The sequence below is a fragment of the Thunnus thynnus genome, chromosome 11 (genome assembly GCF_963924715.1).
Source record: "Thunnus thynnus chromosome 11, fThuThy2.1, whole genome shotgun sequence".
Taxonomy (NCBI): domain Eukaryota; kingdom Metazoa; phylum Chordata; class Actinopteri; order Scombriformes; family Scombridae; genus Thunnus; species Thunnus thynnus.
The window spans coordinates 635553-662772 of NC_089527.1; the positions used below are offsets into that span (position 1 = coordinate 635553).

At 43.9% G+C, this 27220-nt stretch overlaps 1 protein-coding gene across 3 annotated transcripts in view; it reads right to left on the minus strand.

The window, feature by feature from the left end:
- Positions 1-27220, minus strand: part of zeb2a (zinc finger E-box binding homeobox 2a) — a 65009-nt gene that overhangs the window by 10161 nt on the left and 27628 nt on the right. For 2 of the 3 annotated variants that reach the window (XM_067602718.1, XM_067602717.1), the window contains 7 exons: positions 13522-13806; positions 9782-9850; positions 8705-8899; positions 7775-7989; positions 4768-4876; positions 1670-3558; positions 445-625 (listed from right to left, as the gene is read on the minus strand). In XM_067602718.1, coding sequence (XP_067458819.1) covers positions 445-625; positions 1670-3558; positions 4768-4876; positions 7775-7989; positions 8705-8899; positions 9782-9850; positions 13522-13806 — 2943 coding nt within the window. The remainder of the gene's footprint in view (positions 1-444; positions 626-1669; positions 3559-4767; positions 4877-7774; positions 7990-8704; positions 8900-9781; positions 9851-13521; positions 13807-27220) is intronic. The other variant, XM_067602719.1, reaches the window with a different exon arrangement.

A 27220-nucleotide genomic window follows, 5' to 3' on the forward strand; every position in this document is an offset into this window, starting at 1 on the left:
TCTCTGTTGTAATTAATATTTCCTTTTGATCTTCGGTTCAGTCTGAATAAACACACATGCACAAACAGCAACACATGCAAACATGCACACCTCCTCCTCCTCCGTCTCTCTCTCTGCACAAACACATCCCAGTATGAATGAGATGCCGCAGAAAATGTTGCTTATATTTGGGGCGCTGAATGTTTATGTAATCCTCTCCATATTAACTGATCCCTACCCCCTGCTGAAAAGAAAGGAACATGTTAAAGGCCATGGTTTACAGAGAACAAAACAGAAATAAAACAGAAGAAAGAAGAAAAAACTACACGTGGGGGAGCTACGTGACCAAATGAATAAAAAAAAGGAGAGACTGAAAGAAAAATTTGAAGACATAAGATATGAAGGGAGAGGGCACAAAAGCATCGGGGGTGGGGTAAAGAAGAAGTGTCCAAATGTTATATATACCTGTGTGCTCATATTTGTGTCTTAGGAGGGAACTGGTCTTCTGGAATGTTTTGTCGCACAAGTCACACGCGTACATACCACTTTCAGTCTTCTTAATCTTCTTCCTGGAGAGCAGCGAATCGCTGTCTGTCAGGTCGTCCAGGCCTGACAGATAGTCTGCCGTCCCGTCCAGCAGCTCCCCCTGAGACACAAAAACACATCGTTTCAATACAGGCAGATAATCCCACACCTGTCGGCTTCACACTCAGAGACACCTTCTGCTGCAACCCCCCCACTGCCTCCATGATCCCAAGTCTGGACAGAGCTTAAAGGCCCGACCTGGGTAAGTCCCTTCATCCAGGGGACACTTAAAAAAGGGGGAACATATGGAGAAGGGGAGGTTTGATTTAAGTGTTGTGATGAAGGAAGATAGCAGTTAAAACTCAATAATTCATCACTACATCAAACTCAACAGAACCTGAAAAGTCAGAAAAACTACACCATTGGTTGTTGAAACTACTCATATATTCTCCACAAAACAATCTCAGCATGTCGCTGTTCTGGACCTGTTCTTTGAGATGTTGAGACTAAAAGTTCACTCTTGACCTCCGGAACAGCAGTTGACAAAATAATTGAGATTTGAACACGAACTGGGAAACTTCATTGGCTGAGGAAGATCTTGTGAGACAATCAAAAGCTCCAGAACAGCTACTAATGGACCATGTGGTCAGAATGTTTTGTCGACTACTTATATTTACATTTCCCTGACAAGCACCTTCCTGTTTTGTGTGAATCACCTCTCTCAGAAGTACAGCAGGAACATTATAGCATAATGCTATTTTACCGCCTGTTGTCTACATTCACACATCAGTGATACACAACTGTCTTACTTCCCAGCGATCCATTAAACACAAATTTTGATCTTGTTTGTTGCCCAGATAAGCTAATACTACTTCTTTCTTTGGACATACAAAGCTAAAGTCTTTGACCGCAGTTCATGGTGGACTCCTCCTAAAAGTCTACATGAAGGCAAACATTCCTGAACCTTCACCAAAGGTGTCCAACCAACTGCATGTTTTCAATGCAGCCAAACACTGATGCGCACTAAAACCTGCAGGCTCATCATGGCACCTGGTTGAACACCTCTGATCTAAACTGAAATAGACTTTGACAATACAGGTAGCAGATTCGGAGGCCTTGTAAAAATTACAACACTGACATCATATAGACTGTTTGCTACCTTTACCTGGAAACCTGGTTTCCGTTGGTACTTTCTCCTCTGCTGCATTTCAGCAAATGTGGCCGCCCCGGTGGCGTAGGTGTAGGCCATGTGGGGCAGGAAGCTCATGGGGTCGAGACCTGCGTATGGCCTGAGGCCCGGGATGGTGGCCTGGGCAGGAGACATGAAAGTAGGCGGAGGAAAAGCTCCATGAGGCGGCAGGGAGGTGTAGACAGGGCCACCAGCGAAGGGATTAATCCCAAAGATCGGACTGCTACTCTTCTCCAGCTGGTGGATGGAGTTCCCTCCACCATCCGAGCCCAGGACCTCCTTCTTGATGTTGACTAGATCTAAAGGCCTGGATGCCTGGTCTTGCAGCTCACCATTGTGCTCAATGCTGAAACCATTGGGTCTGTGTCGCTTCTTCTGCGCCATGTGTTTGGGCAGCGACAGATCCAGTGGTATATCCCCATGGGCATCCTCAGAGGCTAGGCTGTTTGGAGTGTAAGAGCTACTCTGAGAGTTTTTGGAGGAAGTGGAGGAAAGGTTGAGGGGTGACGGAGTGTTGTTCCTCAAGTGGTCCAAGGGGTCTAGTGGTTTGTCCCCTGTTGTCTGCCTGTTGGCTGTAAACTGGTTATTTATTGTGAGTCTGTGGGAGGCGTCACCGTTAGTGAAATCTACGGCAGGAAGTGACACCGGTGACCGGCTCAAGGTGTGGTTGCCGTCTGATCCGCCGTGGTCAGGAAGGGGCGACTTTTTCCTCAGACCGCCTCCATGGTTTTGGCTCTTCCACTGGGCAAACCACTCCTTGACAAACTCTTGAGGAAGGCCAACAGCAATTGAAATCTTGAGAAGTTCCTCTGAGTTGGGTTCAGTGTTCATGGCGAAGTAGGCCTTGAGCACTGACACGTGGTCCTTGAAGGGGTTGATGGGGCTGGTGCCCCGCTCGTTACTGGACAGCTCAGAGGACATCGCCCCCCTGCGGCCAGCAGGACTAGTCTCAGCCGGCTTTAGGACCGCTTTGATCTCCTCGTTCATCTTGCACAGGTAGCGCTCATGTTGGTGCAGTGGGATCGGCCCAGGAAAGCTCTCCTTGCAGAACTGGCAGGAGAACGGCAGGAACTGGTTCTGGCCGTCATGGGATTTCTCCTCGCTGAGATCCACTGAGTGGTTCGGCTTCTCCTTCTTGACATCCACTTGCCTCTTGGAGTCGTCGATCAGACTCTTGGCCTCGTTGACCTTCTCCAGCGTGTAGTCAATGATACTCTTGGTGGGGCTGCTGTGGCCCACCACCTGGAAGCTGGCTTGCTGAGAGGACAGGGCCAGCTTCTGTTCCTCCATCTGGGCCCCCAGCTCCTTCATGTAGGCCCTGAGCTTGGAGATCTCCTCTGGGTTCCCATCCATCTTCTGCCTGCACACCGTGTTGTCCACAATCTGAAGCACCTTCTGCACCTCGCTCAGGTTGTTCCCAAGAGGCCCTCCGTAGCCCAGCAGGGGCAGGTCTATGCCCAGGCCACCCAGGTGTTGAAGGGGGCTCTGGGAGGAGCTATGGATACCCAGGGGGCTTCCACCACGGCTGTTCATGTAGACACCCGGTCCCCCAAACTGAGAGGCCATCAGCAGCCGGTACTCGTTGAAGTCCATCGGCTCGGCTTTGATGTCCAGCTGACCCTGCTGGTCTTGTGGGCCGAGCGGTCGCCCGTTTTCCAGTTTGTGGCGGAGCTGGGCGAGGGCGGGGCTTCCAGGCGATGAGGTCGTAGAATTTGGGGAGGAGCCAGGCTTGCCGTTGTTTCCGTTGCGTACTCGTCCGTTGACAGCAATCAGTCCGATGCATTTTTTGCTGCTGATGTGGGAGCTGTAGGAGCCGGAGTGGGAGAACCGCTTCTTACAGTTGGAGCACTCGTACGGCTTCTCACCTGGAACACAACAGGAAATGTAATTATTTTGAGTTTCAGATAAAAACTATTTCAACTTGTAGTTCAGTAAACTGTAAGTGTTGCCAGATTGGACAGTCTTTTACTTTTTATTTGAATGGGCGGGTAAAAATGGTTTTAGGTGGATAATTTGAGCTACTGTTTGTACCATTTGGGTGTTTTTCAGGCTACTTTAACTGGACCAACTGCTCCTCTCCTGTAATTAGTATGATTGAGATTTGCAGGATTCTGGTAGACGTGACACTCACTGACTGAAAGAAAATTACATTCTAGTTCATTAAAATTAGGCTGAATTCTTTTTCTATTCCAGTTATTTGGTCACATTAGGTCACCTATGTGTAAAAGCTTTTACATAAACATATTTCTGTATTATTGTAAGGATCAACGACTTCATTTATTTTAAAATGAATCTTTCATGTCTTTGGTGAACTTTGACCCGCTGACCAATAGCTAACCGTCTTGCCAGAGCTGACCTGTGAGAGCCGGAGAGTCCAAAATGAAAGAAGCTATTGTAGCTTATTAGCTGTGTTGCTAACACGCAGTTTTACTGAAGATCCTCTATTCAGGAGGCCATGAAACCAGTACGACTTTACAATAAACTATGTGAACTTATTGTCTTGTTAGCGACTGAGCTAAGTTAAGTTAAAGCCAAAGCTAAGTTAAAAGCATTTTATAACCAACAAAATATTATCATACCAGACTGGAGGCTTGAACTAATACTCTCTCTATATATGGTTAATCTTGTATAGATGTATAACTATAAAAACATATAATATCTAAAAATGTGGTCTATTTTTATGACATCTGGGCACATGTGAGGCTTTCTGTCAGTGAAATCTGGCAACACTACACAATCAATATTTAACCAACATCACAGTGAATTATAGGATGACTTGACATAAATAAGTAAAGATGAATCATTCATGTAGCTGCGTATGTGTTAAAGAACAAATTTACTCAAAAAGATAAAATCATTGTTAAAAGTATTCAAAGAAAAGTTTTCAGTTGTTTCTATTTCTGTTCAGCTTTGATCTGTGCAGCTGAATTACTCAGATATGAAACAGGTCATCTAACTGAAGAGAGAATGTGATGAGTCACTGAACAGAGAGCTGCAGAGGAAGATTATTAACTCTCCAGTCATTTTCAGACCGACTGGTGTGTCGGGGACAGGCCTGAGGCAGGACGACCCACCGCTGTGAATGCGCAGATGCTCCTTCAGGTGATGTTTGTATTTGAAGGCTTTTCCACACTCGGTGCATTTGAACTTGCGGTTTCCAGCTCCTTCGTTCAGCAGCTGCGGCTGCAGAGAGAAAAACAAAAAGTTTTCATGTGATGGAGGACGAGTGGGAGTCGGTGAGCAGAGAGGGAAGCAGATTACGAGGCTGTGGGACTGAAGCTGACGGGGGAATTTAATAGTAGTTTGTAAAGCAGATCTGATAGATTCTCCTCGTAGATTAACTCACCGGTGAAACACATTCTGAGAACAGTGTGGGCTGACTTTGTTCAGAGGTTTGTGGTGTAGGTGCATTCCCGCCATTTGAAATGCAAATCAGGAGATAAACAAACACAAACAGTGTCGGGGGGAGACGCCGTCCCCCTTCGACTGCAGCGACTGTACAAGTTGAAGCTGAGCAAGTGGGAGCTGCGTGTTCACTGAAATCCCTTCGTTTCAGACGATAATATAAACTCCAGCTGAAGAAGATTCATTTCTGCTCATTTAACAGGATAAAAAGCTTAAAAATGTATTTGTCCTGTTTGGTTTGAGTTCTTTTTGATTTTAAAATCAAACAAAAGACATAAAGACCAGAACAACTGATTCATTACCTTCACCGACATAACAGAGAACAACATTCACAACATCACACATACAGACGCAGTCAAACGTTTGGACACAACTTGAATGAGGTACTGTATGACATTAAAACGATTGTGATCTAATATAAAGTCATACATGTGTCCTGGTTTTTATTAACAACTTCATATCATTTGAAGGAGTGTGTGATTATTAAAACTGTCACATGTAAAGCAAATGTTACACCATAATATGAAGTTCTAACATTTTCACCTGTAGTGAACGCTGCCCTGGATTAAAAAAGTTTGTGAACTTGTGAATTACAAAATAAACAAATAGAAACAAGTTATTTTTCAGATTTAGTAAGTTTTTAGTGACATAAGTCCTGACATGAGTCACCGGCCTTGCCTCTGTCTCCCTTTAACAGTTTAACTCAGAGGAAGTACACAAATAAACAAGCACTTAAAGTCATTTGGGGATTATGATTCTTTAAAGCAGCAGGGAAAAGACCATCTGCTTGTGTTTAGGGCGGTGAGGGGGGGGTCAGGTATGAGGAGAGGGAGTTTTTGCTTCTGTGACGGTGATCTGAGGTCCGAAGCTGACGAGCTTAACTCAGGAAATCTCATTATAATCACAGAGTAATTGGAAAATTGAATGATTCACTGCTTAGTTACCGACTCTAATGTGAATTTTGGATCATGAGGGGCAGGAAACATTTAACACCAGTGTATTATTAGATTATTATTTCACACCCTGGACTATATTTACACGCTGCTGAAAATGACACAATGTGAGATATTTACAGTGAACGCCATGAAACGAAAAGGAAAAAAGGCCTGCATGTATCTTGATTAGTGGAGATTTCTAATCAAATCTGTTCCAGTTACAGTTCCAGCAACAGCTGATGTAAAAAGTCAGATGGCCCGGGGAAGTCAATATGCTCGCACATCCCACGCATGCCTCGCTGTAGGCGGCAGCTTGAGGGGAAACGAGTAAATGCAGCTGCTAACGAGCTCGAGCAGGACCAGGTGATCAGAACAAAGTTTAAAAGGTCTGATCATCACAGAGCAGAAACAAACAGTGCTGTGTGTGCTCATGGTACACATTTTTACATTTTTATCAAAGCCTTAACATATATAATCATTAACTTTATTGATGTAGCTTAAAGTCCAGATGAAACAGCATCTGAGAGCATCTAACTTCAGTATGGTGACGTATTTCCAGGTGAAACTGGACAGACAGGCGGGATGAAACGAGTCGTAATGAATCTCAGCTCTGTGCTGATGAAGATGTCATGATTTTATTAATTGAACTTGGTTGATGCAAGCTACGTAAGAACACGTCACATTTTGTTTTACAGGAAGAAAACATGATTGGATTTCGATATAAGAATACAAAGAACTTATATTGTTAAATAGATGCACAATATGACTGGATGTGATCTAAAAGGGTTACAAAGGCAGTTTTCATTTCATCTGGACTTTAAAGTTACTGAGTGCGAAAAGAAAAAAAGTAATTACACAGAATAAAAGCTGATTCAATTAAAACCAAAAGATGTAATCATAATGACAATAAAGTAGATTTATAAACAGTATTTGCAGGACGACTTTCTGTCATTCTGAGTGAATTAAACTGACATGTGGAGTCCCACAAGGCTCGATTCTGGAGCCTCTTCTGTTCAACATCTACCTGCTGATAGATGATAGAAAACTGCTAAATATCTCACCATGAGATTTACACAATGTCTCTACGAAGTCACCACAGTCCCGTTCAAACACCTGTAATCCATTATTCTGTTGCAGTTTTAGAGCTGAAACATTAGTTCATTGATTAGTCGATCAACAGAAAGTTAATAAGCAACAATTTGAACAATAAACTAATTGCTTAAATAATTTTTCTAAGCAAAAATGCTAAAAAATCACTGAATTCAGCTTCTTAAATGTGAATATTTGCTGGTTTTCTTGGTTGTCTATGACAGTAAACTGAATATCTGAATGTTCAGCATTTTCTGAGATTTTACAGTAAAGAAGAATAAATTGACGAATCAAGAAAATAATCTGCGGATTAATTCATAAAGACAATAATTATTGCTTTTTAGATGCTATTTTTGTGTGTCTTTATATTACATTGCATCTCATTTTAATGTGTTATGTTGAAAGGTCTTAAAAATAAACTTGTTCTACTTTCACAAACAAACTCATGTTTGTCTGAACTTTGATCAAACTCACTGAATTTTATTCCCAAAGTCTCTAAAGATGAAATCTGGGGAGACGTGTTTGAATATGTTGAATATTCTCAGTTTTAAACTGAATTTAAATACAATTAAAGTGGAATTTAAGGGGAAATTAGTGGGATGATGCGTGACTGCTTCCTCTGCTGTCATGTGACAGATGTGGTGTCTGTTACCTGGTCTCTGGCAGGCTTGTGTGTGGTCATGTGACGCTCCAGCTGCGTGCGGTGGCTGAAGGTGTCGGCGCACAGCGGGCAGGTGAAGCTCTCCTCGTTCTTCTCGTGGCGGTATTTGATGTGTTCCTTCAGAGACGTCAGGCGTTTGTATCCGCGGTCGCAGTACGGACAGGTGAGCAGCTGGGCGAAGTCGTCGGCGGTGCCGGGCGGCAGGTCTACAGTCAGAGGGGTCAAAGGTCAGAGAATGGAGGATCATGGGAAACAGGACTCAGTGTAACAGGAAGGAGTTTGGTGTGTTTAGCTTAGGTGTGACTCCTTCTGATATGATGATTTTATTACTATTATTCTGATTGTTTTTGGTCATATGATCCTTAAATGTAATTTAAGTTACATTATGCCCCAGTTTTTAATATTTTATTACTCTTTTTATTAATAAAAAGTGATTAAACTGATTTTCTTTTCCTTCGCTGTCACATTATGACCTTTGAATATTCTCAGCTGTAAAACTGAAGCTTGTTTACTTCCAGTCATCTTCAAGTTCTTCTTCCTTTATTTAAACAAGTCTGCATGTTTTCATTTTAAAGGGTCAGTAATTCACATTAAGATCATTCACTCTCAACAGATTTGATTTTATAAACCAGTTTTTATTCCATGATCTGTTCACTTCCCTTTTCTTCCATTATTTATTAAATCCTATCAGTAATTATGCAATTTATTTATTTTACAACTCACAATCTTTATAAATGAAATTGTTTTATTTTCTGTTTCTGTTACTGTTTGTGTCTCCGCTTTATTATTAGACCACATCAAACTCTCATTCATCTTCAACAGATTTTTCTGTTTTGGTTCATTTTGCCCTTATTAAGTCTACTTACTCACGATTAAATCACGATTCATTATTTAGTTTTATCTTTCTGTCGGTATCTTTACCGTGCTCACTCTCGTCCTGACCGATGGCCTCGGGCGTGCCCAGTCGCGTCACCTCCTCCGGGGCTTCTGGGTAAATGATGGCGGTGTCGCTGCGCTGCAGGTACTCGGCGATTGTTGCCGGGTGACCGTCACCCTCCTCCAGTTTACGTTTCAGAAAGTATTCGTCCAGCTCAGAGACGCCTTCCAGTCGCTTCACTGCACATGAGAAACAAACAGGTGATGAGTTCAGGGTTCATTTTTAACAAACATATGTTTAATAAGAGAACTCAGGTCAGATGAGGAGATAAGTCTGGAATATAAGACAATCATCTGCATAAAAATGTGCAAAATAAGTGGTTGAGATGCTGTTATATAAATGAACAAGTGAGGATCCAGAACAGAGCCTTGTGGGACACCTTTACCTGCTGCTTGTGTTCTTTTAAAGGTCTTTAAAGTTCCACTGCAGGAACTTTATGACTTTATGACCCGTGGTGTGCTGTCATTGGTTAGGACCGGTTTATGCAATAAAAACTATTATTATTATTATATCAGATTTATGATGTAATAATGAGATAAAGTGATAAATAAAGAGATACAAAGTCAGAATCAAGACATAAAAAAGTCAAATCTTTATTTTTGGGTTTATAATTTGGAGCAATTTCTAAACAATTTTAGGAATAATTTCCCAGAAAGTTCTCTAGAAAAATCACTGTAATTTGGTAAAAATCTGGTAAAAAAAAATAAAAATAAAATATATATATATATATATATATATATATATAAAAGTAATAAAATATGAAATAGTAACTTAAATTTAACAAATCAGCATTATTCTACATAAAACATTTTCAGAATTATCTGACATAAACTCATATTTCTGACTGAACATGCTTATTTAAATTTTGTTGCTAATGTATTTAATTTTGGCGTGAATGGGCTTCCATACACCTGACTGTGTTTGCCTTTAATCTGAATGATGAGACAGTATCTGTTAATCACACAGAGCTGATAACGAGCTGATGCAGGGGGCGGGGTCTTTCATACATCACCTTGATATATGATTATTATATGAACATGATTATTATATATTGATCTGACCTGTTCCGTTTCCCACAGCGTGCAGAGACGCCTCCGGACCCAGAGCTTCATACTCGTCCTTCCTGTCATCTGTTAAATGAAACGACAGAAAACAGACAGAGACATTTATTCATCTCTCCCTCCTCCTCCTCCTCCTCCTCCTCCTCCTCCTCCTCCTCCTCGGCTGTCTGACGGAGGTTTTGGATAAACGAGGTCTGAGCGCTGCAGGCGGGTCAGCTGGATTCCTCCCTGACAGAATCACAATCTGAAGGTATTTTCCACATAATGAGTGAACCTACAACTGTGGCCTATTGTGTTTGTTCCTCCTGGGCCTCCTCATGTGACTCCTCAACAGGAGTCACAAGTATCATAAGCTTCATTCAGCCCTTCAAAGGGGGACACACCTCCTCCTCCATAACAACAGAGAGGAGGGGGGGGGGGTCTGCCTCCCCCACATCCCATAACCCTGGGAGGGAGGAAGCATACATGAATATGAAATTGTATTGTGTGTTTATGCACACTTTCTTTTAGCATGAAAAGACGTTCCATAACAATTATAAATATAAAATATATTTATATTTATGACAAAGCATGAAAATGTTCATCATCATCATCATCATCATCATCATCATCATCATCTGAATGTACGATCCTCCAATTCCGATCTAAAGAATTTAATATAATTAAAGGTTTAATATTCTAAGAATAGATGAAAAACGTGTGATTACATTTTGAAGTTTAAAGCTGGAAGTTTGAAATAATAAGAGTTCAAACAGGTTCTTCCCATTTAATGTGATTAAACATTAAATATAAACATTATGAAATAATTCTGTTTACATCTCATGATGCTCAAACTAATATAAAGTCATAATAAGTGTTTAAACACTTCCTGTTTACTTCCAGTATAAAACATATAATAAAAAGTTCAGTATTTTACAAAGTATTAAAGAAAAATGTGTTTCTACCAACGAGGTTTGAATTCAATCACGTCTCTGAGTGAATGTGATCAATCTGATAACATCTGATAATATGACAGATGAGGGTTTGAACCTCCAAGATAAAAGATACCAAACATTTAAGATGTAAATAAAGCTGCTGACAGTATGAACCAGTAGCTCAGGTTTACTTCCATTATACAAATGTTTTATTTATATTTATTTCAGACATTATGAAGGTTTGAAGTATCAGTTTCTATCTTATAAGCTAAATGATATTATTTAGGTCATATTTTAATATCTTCAGTCCCGTCACTCACCGGTTAATGATAAGGCGATGTTGATCAGGTGTCCCGCAGGGATCAATATTAGGCCCCGAGCTCTTTACTGTATGTGTGAATAATATTTATTTTCCAAATGAACACTGTGACGTCCGTTTCAACGCTGATCCAGCATCAGCTTACAGTCAGATCTCAGGCTGCTTCTGACCTCTGTCATTAATCTGAAGCTTGTTTTAACTAAATGTTTTCATGTCTTTCTCTCCGTACAGAGACAGTCGAGCAGATTTTCCTACAACACTCTGGTTTGTCTTGTGAAAGAATCTTTGAATAATTAACCAGCAATAAACAGCAGAAATCACCAAAAGTCAGGAAACATAAAGAAAGGTGTTGTTCTGTTCTGACAGTGGATCCAGTTATCAGTTTGATGTCTAAACGTCCGGTAAAACGTCGTCTTCTCCGCCCTTCACTGAATCACTGCGCTGGTATTAACCAGTTACAGAAAGCTGATGTGGTTTCCTCTGATGGAAACACTGGGAGACATTTCTCTCCTTTCTATTTTCACCCACTCATCATCTTGTTGTTGTTGTCGAGAGTAAAATGGAGGCTCTTTGTGTTTCCATTCTCCTTTTTTTTTCTTTCCTCGAGAGACAAGATGGAGGTGACGGCAGAATAATGAGCTTTTCACTTCTGTTTGTGGTTCTGTTGTTTCTCTGAGTCAACAGCTGCTTCTGTTATTGTCTGAAAACACCTCTGCTGATAGTTTTCATTCTTTCTACTTTATTTCCTTTTTACGTTTTTATTCATCCTCTATTTCCATTTTGTTTCTTTCTTTCTGTTTCTTCCCTTTTTGCTTTTATTACATTTCTTCTCTTCATCCGTTTCTCTGTGACAGCAGCTGATCTGTAGTTTTCTGTCTGTGATTGATTGAAATAGTAGCAGCTTCTCTGTGTCGGAGCAGAGAGTTTCCTCACCCGGAGGTGTTGTTTGTACTCGAGAATATCTCTGCGAGATGCCATCTGCTCCTCAGAGCAGCTCAACACTACAATCACTGTCATGAAAGAACATTTTCACGTTCTCCTCATAAACTCTGTGACTCTTCTTGTCAGGTTTGTCCAACAAACGCTAACTGCACCTGTGATGAGCAGGACGTTTCATTCATAAACAGCTTCACGTCCTGCAGTCACATGAGGCTCCAGAATATCATTCACGCCAAACATCGAAGTCATAATTACAACTGGGAAACGTTTCTGAAAGCCCCGACTTCATAAGTGCCTGAAAATCTACCAAACATGGACCCCACATGTCAGCCAGAGTCTGTGGTTCAAGCTGATTAAACCCACATTTAATGGATATAATGTCATGTTGTCAACGTTCAGTATTTTAACCCTCAGTGGACCAACTCTGCGACGGACCAGCAGGCCGCTTCAACGCCACTAAAACTATAGAAACTATGAGAACAGTCTCTTTATCATTTCACTGATTCTGCAGCAGCTGTGAATGTTTCTTCACTCTGATGATGATGATGACGTCTCTCTGACTTAAAAGCTTTCAGCTTTTCATTCTGTAATTTTCATCTTTTAAAGATGCAGTTTGAGCGAGGTCATTAGAGGAGATGGATGGACGCTGCCGTCGGTTTGTATCTGTCAGCCTGCCGGCCTTATTATGCATGTAAATGACCCTCATAAAGCTCCAGATTTCATTTAGTGCTGTTAATGAGTCCCGCTCCCCCTAACGATCCCGTTTGAATCCTAATTAAAAGAATTTGTCTTTGTGGCCCGCTGACACCAACTGTCCTGTCAGCAGCATCCACTTCATCAGGAACAAGATCAGATTTGATCTAAATAAATCACATCTCTGCATCGATACACGCAGAAACAAACACGTTCTGTAAAATGTTGTTATTAATAATATAATAATATAATAATATAATAATATAATATATAATATTAATGTTCAGACGTTTAACTCTTCAAACTATTCAAAAATATTTCACTTTTTAAATGACTGTTTTCTTCCCGTTTTTCTTTATTTTTTCTTGTCTGATAATCATCGATATGAATATTAACTTTTAACCTTAAACACACTCAAAGGCCCACTTACTCCACTTATGTACGTCATGGTCTTCACTCAGAGACGTTTACGATCGCTCTACCGCCTCTGATCATGTGACCGAAGTCACCTGACCTGCTGCACTCACTGGAGGAAGACCATGAGACGCGGCTGAAAGCTCGTAAGTTCTGACATTTTATACATAAGATGATCAGCTGAAAGCCTCGTTTTATTGATTACTGATATGATTGTTTTGATGAACGATGATGTCATAATGCTGCTCAGCGTGTCTGCAGATCAAAGTTTCCTGAATCTGAACATTGATTCTGTTTTCTGAAAGCAGCTGATTCAGCTTAAACGGTCCATTTAGCAGCTTTCAGGAGCTTTCAGGAGCTTTCAGTCGTATCATGCGCTCTCATCCTGAACATCTACAGCTCCACAACAACTGAATGATGAAGACCGGTGCTCTGAGTGAAAGCTCCAGAAGAGGACTCACCGGCGCCGTTGAGGTGTCCGTTGGTGTCGTCCCGCAGCCTCCAGCTGTGGTGGAGGTTCTCCCTGACCTCTGACCCCTCCTGGCCGTGGTAGGACAGCAGGGCGTGGGCGACCCGCGGCGACGCCTCCAGAGTGGGCACGCTGGCCGGGCTGCCTGCCTCTTCATCCTCCCCTCCTCCTCCTCCTCCGCCGCCGCCATTAGCGAGGCCGTTCTCCTCGGAGACCAGCGTCCTGTCGTCCTCGTCTGTCTCCGAACCCGTTTCCACCACATTCTCATAGTTCAACACTGCAACACAAACACAACAACAGCCGGCATGTTAGGTTTCTATGACAACATCCGGAGGAGGAGGAGGAGGAGGAGGAGGAAGGCACATTCCTGCACTGGGAGGCTTTTTTGGTCCAGCTCAGACTCTCAGGGGACTCAAGGCTGTAAATGTTCCAGAACTGGTTCAGAACTGGTTCAGAACTGGTTCAGAACTGGGACAGAACCGCAACTCACATCCTTTACTGCACTGAAGTAGCAACACCACCAAAAATATGATGAGAGGAGGAGAAGGAGGGTGAAGGAGGAGGAGGAGGAGGAGGAGGAGGAAGAACAGCAGAGTTCAGCTCTATGACATCATGGGAACCAGCAGTGTCAGACTGACTCCAATAAAGCAACATGGCGTCTTATCTGCAGCGGCGGCGGCGACCAGCTCAGGAGTGAGGAGGGGGGAGGAGGGGGGAGGAAGAGGAGGTGGGGGGGTGGAGGAGGTGGGGGAGGGGGAGGTGTTCTGGGGTGTTCTGGGGTGTTGGGGGGTGTTCTGGAGGTGTTGGGGGGTGTTGGGGGTGTTCTGAGGGTGTTCTGGGGGTGTGCTGGGGGTGTTGGGGGGTGTCCGGGGGTGTTCTGGGGGTGTTCAGGGGGTGTTCTGGGGGTGTTCGGGGGTGTTCTGGGGTGTTCTGGGGGTGTTCGGGGGTGTTGGGGGGTGTTCTGGGGGTGTTGGGGGGTGTTCTGGGGGTGTTCGGGGGTGTTGGGGGGTGTTCTGGGGTGTTCGGGGGTGTTCTGGGGTGTTCTGGGGGTGTTCGGGGGTGTTCTGGGGTGTTCTGGGGGTGTTGGGGGGTGTTGGGGGGTGTCCGGGGGTGTTCTGGGGGTGTTCAGGGGGTGTTCAGGGGTGTTGGGGGGTGTTCTGGGGGTGTTCGGGGGTGTTGGGGGGTGTTCTGGGGGTGTTGGGGGGTGTTCTGGGGGTGTTCGGGGGTGTTGGGGGGTGTTCTGGGGGTGTTCGGGGGTGTTCTGAGGGTGTTCTGGGGGTGTGCTGGGGGTGTTGGGGGGTGTTGCGGGGTGTTCTGGGGGTGTTCAGGGGGTGTTCTGGGGTGTTCTGGGGGTGTTCGGGGGTGTTGGGGGGTGTTCTGGGGGTGTTCTGGGGGTGTTCAGGGGGTGTTCGGGGGTGTTGGGAGGTGTTCAGGGGGTGTTCAGGGGTGTTGGGGGGTGTTCTGGGGGTGTTCGGGGGTGTTGGGGGGTGTTCTGGGGGTGTTCTGGGGGTGTTCAGGGGGTGTTCGGGGGTGTTGGGGGGTGTTCTGGGGGTGTTCTGGGGGTGTTCAGGGGGTGTTCGGGGGTGTTGGGGGGTGTTCTGGGGGTGTTCGGGGGTGTTGGGGGGTGTTCTGGGGGTGTTCGGGGGTGTTCGGGGGTGTTGGGGGGTGTTCTGGGGGTGTTCGGGGGTGTTCTGGGGTGTTCTGGGGGTGTTGGGGGGTGTTGGGGGGTGTTCTGGGGGTGTTCTGGGGTGTTCTGGGGGTGTTCGGGGTGTTCTGGGGGTGTTGGGGGGTGTTCTGGGGGTGTTCTGGGGTGTTCTGGGGGTGTTGGGGGGTGTTCTGGGGGTGTTGGGGGGTGTTCGGGGTGTTCTGGGGGTGTTCTGGGGTGTTCGGGGTGTTGGGGGGTGTTCGGGGGTGTTCGGGGGTGTTCTGGGGTGTTCTGGGGTGTTCGGGGGTGTTCTGGGGGTGTTAAGGGGTGTTCGGGGGTTTTTGGGGGTTTTCGGGGGTGTTCGGGGGTGTTCTGGGGGTGTTCTGGGGGTGTTGGGGGGTGTTAAGGGGTGTTCGGGGGTGTTCGGGGGTTTTCGGGGGTGTTCTGGGGGTGTTAGGGGGTGTTCGGGGGTGTTGGGGGGTGTTCTGGGGGTGTTAAGGGGTGTTCGGGGGTGTTCTGGGGGTGTTCTGGGGTGTTCTGGGGGTGTTCGGGGGTGTTCTGGGGGTGTTAAGGGGTGTTGGGGGTGTTCTGGGGGTGTTGGGGGGTATTGGGGGTGTTGGGGGGTGTTGGGGGGTGTTCGGGGGTGTTGGGGGGTATTGGGGGGTGTTCTGGGGAAGTGGCTGGACTGAAGCTTTTGCTCCTTCGGGGATTTTATCTGCTGCCAGTTTCCAAACTGTAAAGCTTTACATCCGAGCGGTCGCAGGTTCCCAGGGAACAGAACATAAAATACAGCTTCTCAGGTTTTTTTCTTGCCTTCGGCCACATGGAGATTAGTCTGCATATCTGCTCATAATATGATCTTTGTCTGCCTGCGAGCTGCAGCTCTCGCCTCCCGGACAACTGCGCAACAGGTGCAAATTAAAAAGGGGAGCCACGGTGGGCCGGGCCGAAATCTGCTGACCTGGGCTGAATACCAAGAGCAGGGGCGGGGGTGGAGGGGTGGAGGGGTGGAGGGGTGGAGGTGGAGGGGTGGCGTGGGGGGGGTGGAGGGCGGGGGTGGGGGGCGTGGGACAGACCCGGCTTTAATAAGAGGTGTGACCAGCAGGATTTAGAGGAGTTCAGACGGGGTAATGCCCTCTGTGATCAGCAAAAAAAGAAAAGAGGAAGAAAAGAAAGCTGAAAAGTGAGACGTGAATGCTCGTTGTGTGGTCGAAGGTATATGTTGGGATATAATATGATCTCGCTCGACGACTTAACCCCCCTGCTACCCCCACCGCCCCCCCCCCCCCCCCACACACACACACCCTCTGCTATTGTGGTCTTTGCCTTTTGGCTGAAAGAACGTCTGACCTGCTGCAGCAGAGACGGAGACAGATTCACATCCTTCACATGAAAATACATCTAGAAAATACTGATGATCTCAACGACACATAAACACGAACTTATAAAAACTAGAACACAAGTCACACAATTATTTCCAGAAATAAAAATGGATTGATTTGTATTTGTTTTCATATTGTTTCTTAGTTTTATTTATCTTATTTATCTGCATTTAAGCCCAGTAAGTTTTTAGATATTTGATCAATAAATGCATCCTAACATATAAACAAATACAGTCCATTAATGTATACAGAATATATTTATATATATTAACATATAAACAGCCAGACGTCTTATTTATTGATTACTGTTGTGTCTGTTTGTTTTCTTATATGTGTAAATGAAGTTTATTCCTGCTCTTTAATAATATCAGATAATTCCACCTTAAATGTGCAGACTGAAGGTGAGTGTCTGCGCTGTGATTGGTGGGCAGCAGGCGGACACAGAGACACGCTGACCTCCCAAACAAAAGCCATTCAAGGCGCTGTTTGCCTGCCGGGTCACATGACTCTGGCAGAGTGGCAGATGTCACCGGGGGCAACGCAGCGGGCTCATCTGAAAACACTGCCGTCCACCATTTTGTACCTCCTCACAAACACACACACACACACACACACACACACACACACACACACCTTAAAGTCAAGCTGCTGCTCTGCACGTGTTGTGAAAGTAAAACTTGTTCTGATGGAGCTGCAGCGACCAGTCGGAGGACAAAGCAGAGACGACACGACGCAGAGCATTACCCCCCCAACATCCCCCTCCCCCTCCTACGACCAGGGCGTTTTACAAAGACACATTAATCTCCCCCTCCTCCCCCCTCCTCCTCCCCCCTCCCCCCCCTCCTCCCTCCTCCTCCTCACAGTGTCGTCATCCTCTCCTCCTCTGCCCAAACTGTTTCTCTCTGGACGGAAGAACAGACTTGTGTTTTAATGCAAACAAATGCCTCCAGCTGTTTCTGTGGGGGGGTGGGGGGGGTAGGGGGGGGTGTCTGTGGGTTTCCGGGCAGGTGGTGGGTAGAAGGTATGTTATTATGTTATTATGTTATGTTACATGGATCAGACTGAACACTGGCTCATGTGTCCTGCTGGTTTTTCTCTAAGGATCCGTAGATCGAGTGCAGGTGCTGCAGTGGAAAGAAAGAAGGAAAGAAAAAGCAAAAGCTCGTCTGTTTTCCCTCCGTTCCTCCTCTTTTATCCTCCTTTCTCTAAAGGACTCTGACCCGTGAACCCGCGCACAAACTTCACAAAACTAAACAAACAAACAAAAAAACATGAACACAACAAACACGTAGAAACACAAACATGAAACAAACTGAACAAAAAAACACAAAGTTGAGAAAACATGAAAACACAAATTCAAACTCGATCAACAAAATGAACACAAACAAACACTAACGAAGGCTGAAACACGGACGAGTCATCCATCACACTTCGATACGATAAATAAGATATTTAGACGGTCTGTCGTTGGTGCTTACATATAGAAGGCGTGTCTCGCCTCCACACAGCCGACCAATCACTGATTATTCTACATTTTCAGCCAATAACATGCTGATTCCACAAATCTTTAGTTTTATCAGTAAATCTGAATATTAAACATTAAATATTAATGTTAAAACTGCAACATCCACCACAACACTTCCTCTAAATCTGCTTATCTTTTATTTTTCATGAAGTTTTTCAAAAAGCTGAAGAGACTAAATACATGCATATATATATATATCTCTCTATATATCTATATCTATATATATTTATATATATCTGCATATGAATATTAGAGAGAATCATCCATCAAAGAGATGAAGAAGAGAAAAACAGAAAATCTGGAAGAAGTAAATGTTTCTCATCTTCTGCTTGATAAATAATCACAGATGATAAAAATCTTTTTATTATTAAAATCTATTGATCAGAAAATTAATCAGCAACTATTTTGATGATCAAATAATAACTAATAACTATCGGCAGATCTGCAGTTCAACATCAAACATCCATCCAGCATCAAACCTGAATGTGAGGCTCAAATTACAGCAGCCAATCACAGCTCTCCGTTCGCTGAGACGCTACAGTGCAGAGCGAGGAGGGCGGGGCTTCAGGGTGGATCAAATCACCGTCAACTCCGACAGATTTCCATCCTTCACAGTAAATGTAACGTCTGATTGATGTGATTGATCTGATTGATCTCCTCATCAGCTCAGATACAAACATCCCATCATGTGTGTGTTGATCATCCAGGTGTAAAAACCATCAAAACCAGTAAACAGAAACCATCCGGCTGTAAATCCACACAAAGATCCAGGTGCTGCGTCCACATCCTGCCGCTCGCTGCAAGGTAATGAGAGATGAAACCAGCTCCCTCCCTCCCTCTCTCTCTCTCTCTCTCTCTCTCTCTCTCTCTCTCTCTCGCCTGAGAGCAGATCACCTGAACCACTGCGGGGGGGGGGGCGGGGGGGAAGGTAAGACAGATGCTGCTGTGGAAAATGAGGTCGCTGCCTAGCGGCTACGAGCAGGAAGTGATGCATCAGAGCAACACACACACACACAGGCAAGTAACACATACATGGCCAGAAGTATGTGGACACCTACAGATAACATACAAAACCCTCAATGCTCATTTTGTTGCTGTGTGATGAAAACGGTTCATCTCTGAATATATATTTTGATGATTTTCTATCTTTGTCTTCATGTCTGGATCCAAACCAACAATGAACTGATCTACTAACAAGTGTTGTGTGTGTATCAAAGCTGATATATCTTATTAAAACACGTCAGTGAGTCACACCGCTGCACTGGTCACATGTTCCTTCATCATCAAGAGTTTGGTCAAAGACTGATAACAGAATCATGTTTTCAGTCTCTGGAGAGCAGTTCTGTGTGAGACAGACGCCACTGAGCATGTGCAGAAACACTGTTCTGTTTGCTGCTTCACTAGTTTGTTGTGCTTGTGAAAATATAATCATGTGATCTGAACATTTTCACAACCAGGAACGGAGCTTCATGTTCTAACTAAACAAGCTGGTGAGTTTCTGCCTGACAGAGCTGCTGCTGCGCTTTACTTCACTGAGCACATGTTTGCTGTTGCATTCTGGGTGTGTCATCGGTACAGGAAGTGGTGGGTCGGGCCCCGCCGTGAGGCGTCAACAGTGTCCGGCCCCTAATTGAATTAAAGCACCATTAATCTGCGGGGGCCCGGTGCAACAGGCTGGAAACCACAGCAGAGAGGAGAGCCTTCCTCCTCCTCCTCCTCTGATATGAAGACACCATCTGTGCCCGGCCTGCGCACATGTTACTGCTCCCAACAAATGTTCAGGGGCCCCCGCCGGCCCCCCACACACATCAACACACCCACACACACACACACAGAGCCAACACAGGCCTCCCTGACACAACACTCGCTTCACAAACACTGACAACAACACCTGAAGCTGCTCCTGCCACACATTATTAACATTTACAACATATTAGATTATTATTATCTGTTTCAACACGACTGTTACAAACAAGTAGCAGAGGTCATATCATGATTCTCTATTTCAGATTAATTGCATCTGAATATATTTGATATATATATATATATATATATATATATATATATCAAATATATTCAGTTTACGGTGATAGAAAACAGTCAGTTTAAAAACTGACATGAGAGTATTTACAAGCTTTTACATCGTGGTAATAGTTTTGTTTTCTGAGCGATTAAACCTTTAATATTGTTTTTTTTTTTCTGTGAGGACAATCTTCATAACATGATGTCTTGAGATAAATACTTTCTGTTTTTAATATTAGGTTTAATATTAAGATTATTTTACAACCATAAATAACTCAAAGTCCCATCTGACTGTCAAAAGCTCAAAATTATTGTTTAATTAATCTTCCTTTGATTGAGTTATTAATAATTGACTAATTGTTTCTATGAAAATAATAAAGCAGGTTTAGATGAATTTGTATATGATGGATGTGAATGTAAACCAGCTGAGAGATTCTGCTGTGCAGACGATGAAAAACTGATGACTTGTTCAATAAAGAAGTAAAGATGGATGAAGATGATTTTATAATTATTAATATTACAGTGATTCATGAGTTTTATTGTACACATGAAGGTCTGAAGATCTGATTTAGATTTTGGATCAATTTTCTTTGTTTTTTTTGTTGTTTGAAAATGTTTATGCAGCATTCTGGAGTTTATGGTTTTATGATTCATGGAAACCAGAAAAACTGTGAAAACAAACCAGAATGTAAAGCAAAGAAATGATTTGACCTCAAAGTGAAGGACAGACGGGAGTCAATGTTTCTGGATTATTTTCCTCGTGTTCAGAGTTACAACATTTCTGTTTCTGCACAAACCAGAAAATAAACTTCCTCTTTCCTTCAGTGAAAAAAAGTGTTTTGATGATTTGGGGCTCTTCCCTTTTCCTCCCTGCTGATGTAATAAACTGAAAACAAACAGATGAGATCGATGTGAAGCTTTTTAATTTCTCTGTGACCTGATTCACTGTGATGGATTTTAGCTTCAGGCTGAAACGCCGTCACGTCACACAGAGAGGTGGAGGTGTTCAACATGTTCAGCATCTGTCCAATCAAACACAACCACAGAGGCCCACAGACGACGACGGGGGGGGGGGGGGCTGGTCTGTGAGTCTGACTGAGCCGCTCTACTTCCTGTCTGTCGGTCATTTATTTTCTGGTCAGTTTCTGTGTCTGAACGTCTCGACTCAACTGTGACATTAATGTCAAATTAAGAAGACTGAACAACTCAACTACCTCCTTTACACTCCTGGTCTCCTTCTCTAGACCCTCTTTGTGTTCACAGCCTCCTTCCAAACTTCAATATTCACTCACTGTTTCCATTCTAGGTAAGGAAGCAACAGAGGGATAGAAAGACAAATGAGAGCCAAGAAAAGGTTATATAGAGGGAAACAAGAAGGTTAGGAAGTAAAGAAGGAGGTATGGAAGGAAACAAGGTTAGGAAGTAAAGTAACTAAGGAAATGAGGAAGATGTCGAAGCTGTGTTCTTTCCTTTTTATTCCTCATTTCATTACAACTGTAACACACACACACACACACACACAAACACACACACACACACACACACACAAACACACACTCACACACACACACACACACACACACACAAACACACACTCACACACACACACACACACACACACACACACACACACACACGCTGTCAGGTCATTAATGTTCCTGCAGGTCGATTATGAGCTGAGCTGCAGTAAATATTTGCGTCTCTATTGTTCCCGCCGTTTCCTCTGGAGTCTCCGAGGCCTCGCCGGCTCCTTGGGGACGCCCGCCGATCACATGACCTCCCTGACAGGAAGGAGCTGTTACTGCGGCGACAGCACAGAGGCGGGACTACAGAAGAAAAGTTCATAATGACTGCAGGTCACTGCATTTTTATGCTTTTGTTCCTTTTTCTGAAGTTTGTGATGTATTTAATGTTTAATGTATTTAAAGCTGAAAATGATCTCAGAAAAATATTCTTCTGCTATGTCGATAATCTATTAATCATTAAGTCATTTTTTAAGCAAAAATACAATCGATTCCCTGGTTTCTAAAATATCTCAGAGCTTCTTGTCTTTAAATCATTATAAACTGAATATGTTTGAGATGTTTGAACTTCTGATCAGACACAACAAGCTGAAGAACATTATTGTCTGAGGATTTACAGGCCAAACGATTAATCATTTATTAATTAAAGTTACACCAGAATGAGGCTCTGAAACTGTAAAATAAACCTGACTGGTTTAACTTGTTGAGAACATTATTGACCTTCAATGAAGAACAAACAGAATGATGTCGACTGCGAGCGGCTGATCTCTGACTGCATGAAGTCCTGATCCTGATCCTGAGTGCGACCTTTAGACCGAGTCCTGGCAGCAGAAACCTGATCATTTCTCCGCTATGCAGACTGAGGATCTAAGAATGGAGAAAAATCCCTAAAAGACAGCGGTGACGGGGGGGGACGGGGGGGGGGAGGCGCTGAGAGTTTCCATCGGCGACCTGTTGGCAGACTGCTGTGCAATTATAGTCACCACATCCAGCCTTTTCCCCCATGTGGTCGACCATTTTGAAAACAAAAAAAGGAGAGTCGCTCTGTAATTCACCCCTCGCAGGGTGGGAGGAGGGGGGAGGGGGGGGAGGAGGGGGGAGGGGGAGAGATGTCTTTGCCTAAAAAAAAAACACAAACCGCAGAGAGAAGTTCAGGATATTTTACTCTCCGACTGGAACAGGACAAGAACTGTGTTTGAGCTGCCACAAAGAGAGAGAGACGACCGTGCTTCATCCTAATGTAGCTCCTCAGTCACCACGGCAACAGACTAACAGAAACCGACTGAAAGCACAGAAACCGACTGAAAGCAAAGACACTGACTGAAAGCACAGACACCGACTGAAAGCACAGAAACCGACTGAAAGCACAGAAACCGACTGAAAGCACAGACACCGACTGAAAGCACAGACACCGACTGAAAGCACAGAAACCGACTGAAAGCACAGAAACCGACTGAAAGCACAGAAACCGACTGAAAGCACAGACACCGACTGAAAGCACAGAAACCGACTGAAAGCACAGACACCGACTGAAAGCACAGAAACCGACTGAAAGCACAGAAACCGACTGAAAGCACAGAAACCGACTGAAAGCACAGACACCGACTGAAAGCACAGAAACCGACTGAAAGCACAGAAACCGACTGAAAGCACAGACACCGACTGAAAGCACAGAAACCGACTGAAAGCACAGAAACCTACTGAAAGCAAAGAAACTGACTGAAAGCACAGAAACCTACTGAAAGCACAGAAACCTACTGAAAGCAAAGAAACTGACTGAAAGCACAGAAACTGTCTGAAAGCACAGAAACTGTCTGAAAGCACAGAAACCTACTGAAAGCAAAGACACTGACTGAAAGCACAGAAACTGTCTGAAAGCACAGAAACTGTCTGAAAGCACAGAAACCGACTGAAAGCAAAGAAACTGACTGAAAGCACAGAAACCTACTGAAAGCACAGAAACTGACTGAAAGCACAGAAACCTACTGAAAGCACAGAAACTGACTGAAAGCACAGAAACCTACTGAAAGCAAAGAAACTGACTGAAAGCAAAGACACTGACTGAAAGCACAGAAACTGTCTGAAAGCACAGAAACCTACTGAAAGCAAAGACACTGACTGAAAGCACAGAAACTGTCTGAAAGCACAGAAACTGTCTGAAAGCACAGAAACCGACTGAAAGCAAAGAAACTGACTGAAAGCACAGAAACCTACTGAAAGCACAGAAACTGACTGAAAGCACAGAAACCGACTGAAAGCAAAGAAACCGACTGAAAGCACAGAAACCTACTGAAAATAATTGTTTATTGATTGTTTTTCGAAAACCAACTATAAAATGATTAAACACGACAAACAGACAGAAACACACACACACACACACACACAAACACCACATGGACACACACACACACACACACACACACACACACACACACACACACACACACACACAACACCACATGGACACACACACACACACACACACACACACACACACACACACACACACACACACACCACATGGACACACACACACACACACACACACACACACACACACACACACACACACCACACACACACCACACACACACACACACACACACACACAAACACCACATGGACACACACACACACACACACACACACACACACACACCACACACACACACACCACACACACCAAACACACACAAACACCACACACACACACACACACACACACACACACACAGTGAAGTGTGTGCGTGTTCTTATCAGTCCAACAGTGTACAAGGTGTGACACTAGTTCCTCTTTGAACGAGTCAAGTCACACATAAAACTCTGCAGGACTTTAATCAGGTTTTGACACCTTGAGCTCTGCAGGCTGTTTAAAAACAGAGCGTTAACCCCCCCCTCCCCCATCCTCAGCCACCTACAGACCCCACCCAACCCTCCACATGAAGCATCAGACACACCAGCAACAGTAACACCAGATAACAGTGTCCTCACAGGTTCACACCAGACGCCTTTAACATGTCAGCTCATTTAAAAACCTGTTCTGATGCATTTTTCTCCACATTTGAGAACTACTACGACTCTATAAAGTAGTTAGAATCAGCTGCAACATTCAAATGCTGCTTACACATTATCATCATATATAATAATTCTGACAGGAAAGTACATTTTGCTAAATATAATTACACATTTCCCCTTAAGTAAGATTTTGAATGCAGGAATTTTGTGTAATCAGAGCCTCAGCTTCGCCTTTAAGGGCGCTGAGGTCATTTCCTCAGTGTTGTTTCAGGCTTCATATTCTACAAATACACACCAGCTACACATGGACAGTGCTTTTGATATTTTTAGAGTCAGAATATCTAAACTTGGGCTTTTCATACATAAAAATAAGGGGATTTTGTTTCCGTCCACCAGAAATACAGTATATTCCTGAGACTGAGAAAGGTTTAGGCCATCCAGCAGTGAGATAGGATTTGCAGAAATATACAGTAAGATATACAGTAAATGAACATAGAAACTCTTGACCTCATTATTTCTAAAATGTAACTGTTAACTGGTCGTTTCCTGCACCACATCTGTTCACAAGACTTCCTGATGGTGTCGGCTCAGAGCAGCTCGACACCCTGCGCTGTTCTTTTAACATAAATATGGAAAGCAGCAGATAAATGAAAAAGTCAAAATACTTTTGACAAAAGACGAATAAAATGTTGACATTTTCTGATCAGCTGCAAACGAGTTTAGTTCTGCTGTGCAGATGCTGAAAAGTCTGGGTGGTGTGTTCCTTCACTAACGTGTGTCGTGTGTGTGTGAAACACGGCGAAGATGTGGAGGTGGACTGAAGGTGCAGACCTGAACGTTAATCCTATCAGCAGCAGAGAGTGTCGGTTGAAGCCCCGCCCCTCTCACCTCCACCGCCGTGTGTCGTCTGATTACATAAAAACTGCTGCTGAGCTCTGATAAGACCTGACACACCGATACCAAACCACACACACACACACACACACACACACACACATTGAGTGTGTGTGTGTGTGTGTGTGTGTGGGCGGTAAGAGTGCGTGTGCAACCAAAGAAGAAGAAGGTCAGAGGTGTGAACATCTCTTTTCTTTTCTTGTCTTTTTGTTGCAAAACACAGTTAGTCAACCCTGAAGCTGCTGTGTGTGTGCGTGTGTGTGTGTGTGTGTGTGTGTGCGTGTGTGTGTGTGTATGTGTGTGTGTGTGTGTGTGTGTGTGTGTGTGTGTGTGTGCATGTGTGTGTGTGTGCATGTGAACAAGTCATATATAAATTAGGAATCGAGCTCCAGACGTTACGAAGGTACAAAAAAATTAAAAAGTAACACTCCTCTTTTTGAACTCAGGATCTTCTACATGCATTTTGAAGCGCGTCAAACTTCATCTTTCTGTGTAAGTGTTTAATTAATCATCAGTCTCTGTGGCAGGTGGGGGGGGGGGGGGGGTGTCGAGGTTAATACCCCCCCTCTATAGAAATCTGGGTTGCCTTAAGAGAAAGTCAGACTTTAACTGTGAATAATGGATACAGGCGCTCACACGTCTTCTGGCAATGATGAAGCAGTTTGAGGGTTTACAGCCCAGCAGCCTCTCTGGGGGGGAGGGGGGAACGCGGGGGGGCGGGGGGGTTTCCAAAATGTCTGAATTATTCATCTTCCCAGGTGGAAGATGAATCGTCACAAGAGGGGAAGAGGAGGAAGAGCAGAGCTTCTTGTGATTAAATCCCTCCGATGAATACCTTCCTCCTGCCTCAGAAAAACTTTTCACACAAAATAATTCATGACTGCAGGTGTTTTAACTTCCCGCCGCTTAAAGAAACATCCGTCTAACTTTCTCTCCTCTGAGCGCCGTCTCTGTGGATCGACAGTGAAGTCTGATCCTGTTTGTGGTGCTTCTTGACCTCAGAGACAGAAAGCGTCATGTCCGTCATCTGAAGAAGAAGAGACGTAGACGAAGAAGAATAAAGAGAAACTATGAAGTTCAGTGATTCTGGATTTTATCACAACGGCACATATTTCCACAGCGAAACTAATCTCATCAGACAGTCACCTCCAGAACACAGCCGACGTTCACTCAGCTGACTGTCGTCATGCCAACAGCTGGACTGTGTGATTGGCTGCTATAAAACTTTAGTTAAGAGACTGTAAATACATCTTTCCACTAAAGTGACACGACGTGATGTAACATAATGTTGATTTATTAAGGTAATAAAACATAACACAACTCAACACAAACCAGTGCAACACACAAGTGAAATGTAACAAAATGTAACATTTTTACGTAAAGTAACGTAACACGAGACACGATGTGACGAGACGAGACGAGACGAGACGAGATGGAACAAAATGTAATAATAATGATAAATAATAATAACGTCACATGACGTGACAACTTTCTGCTTTAACGCACATAAAACAAATCAAACACAACAATAAACACCTTCAGTGACCGTTTTCACAACCAAGTAGCGTAAAAGTGAAAATGTAACGTAACAACAAGCAGAGCTGTTCTGTTAACGGAAAAAAAAATCTGACATTTCAAAATGTGATTTTGCTTCCTGGAATTCAGTCATCTGAAGCCCCCCCCCC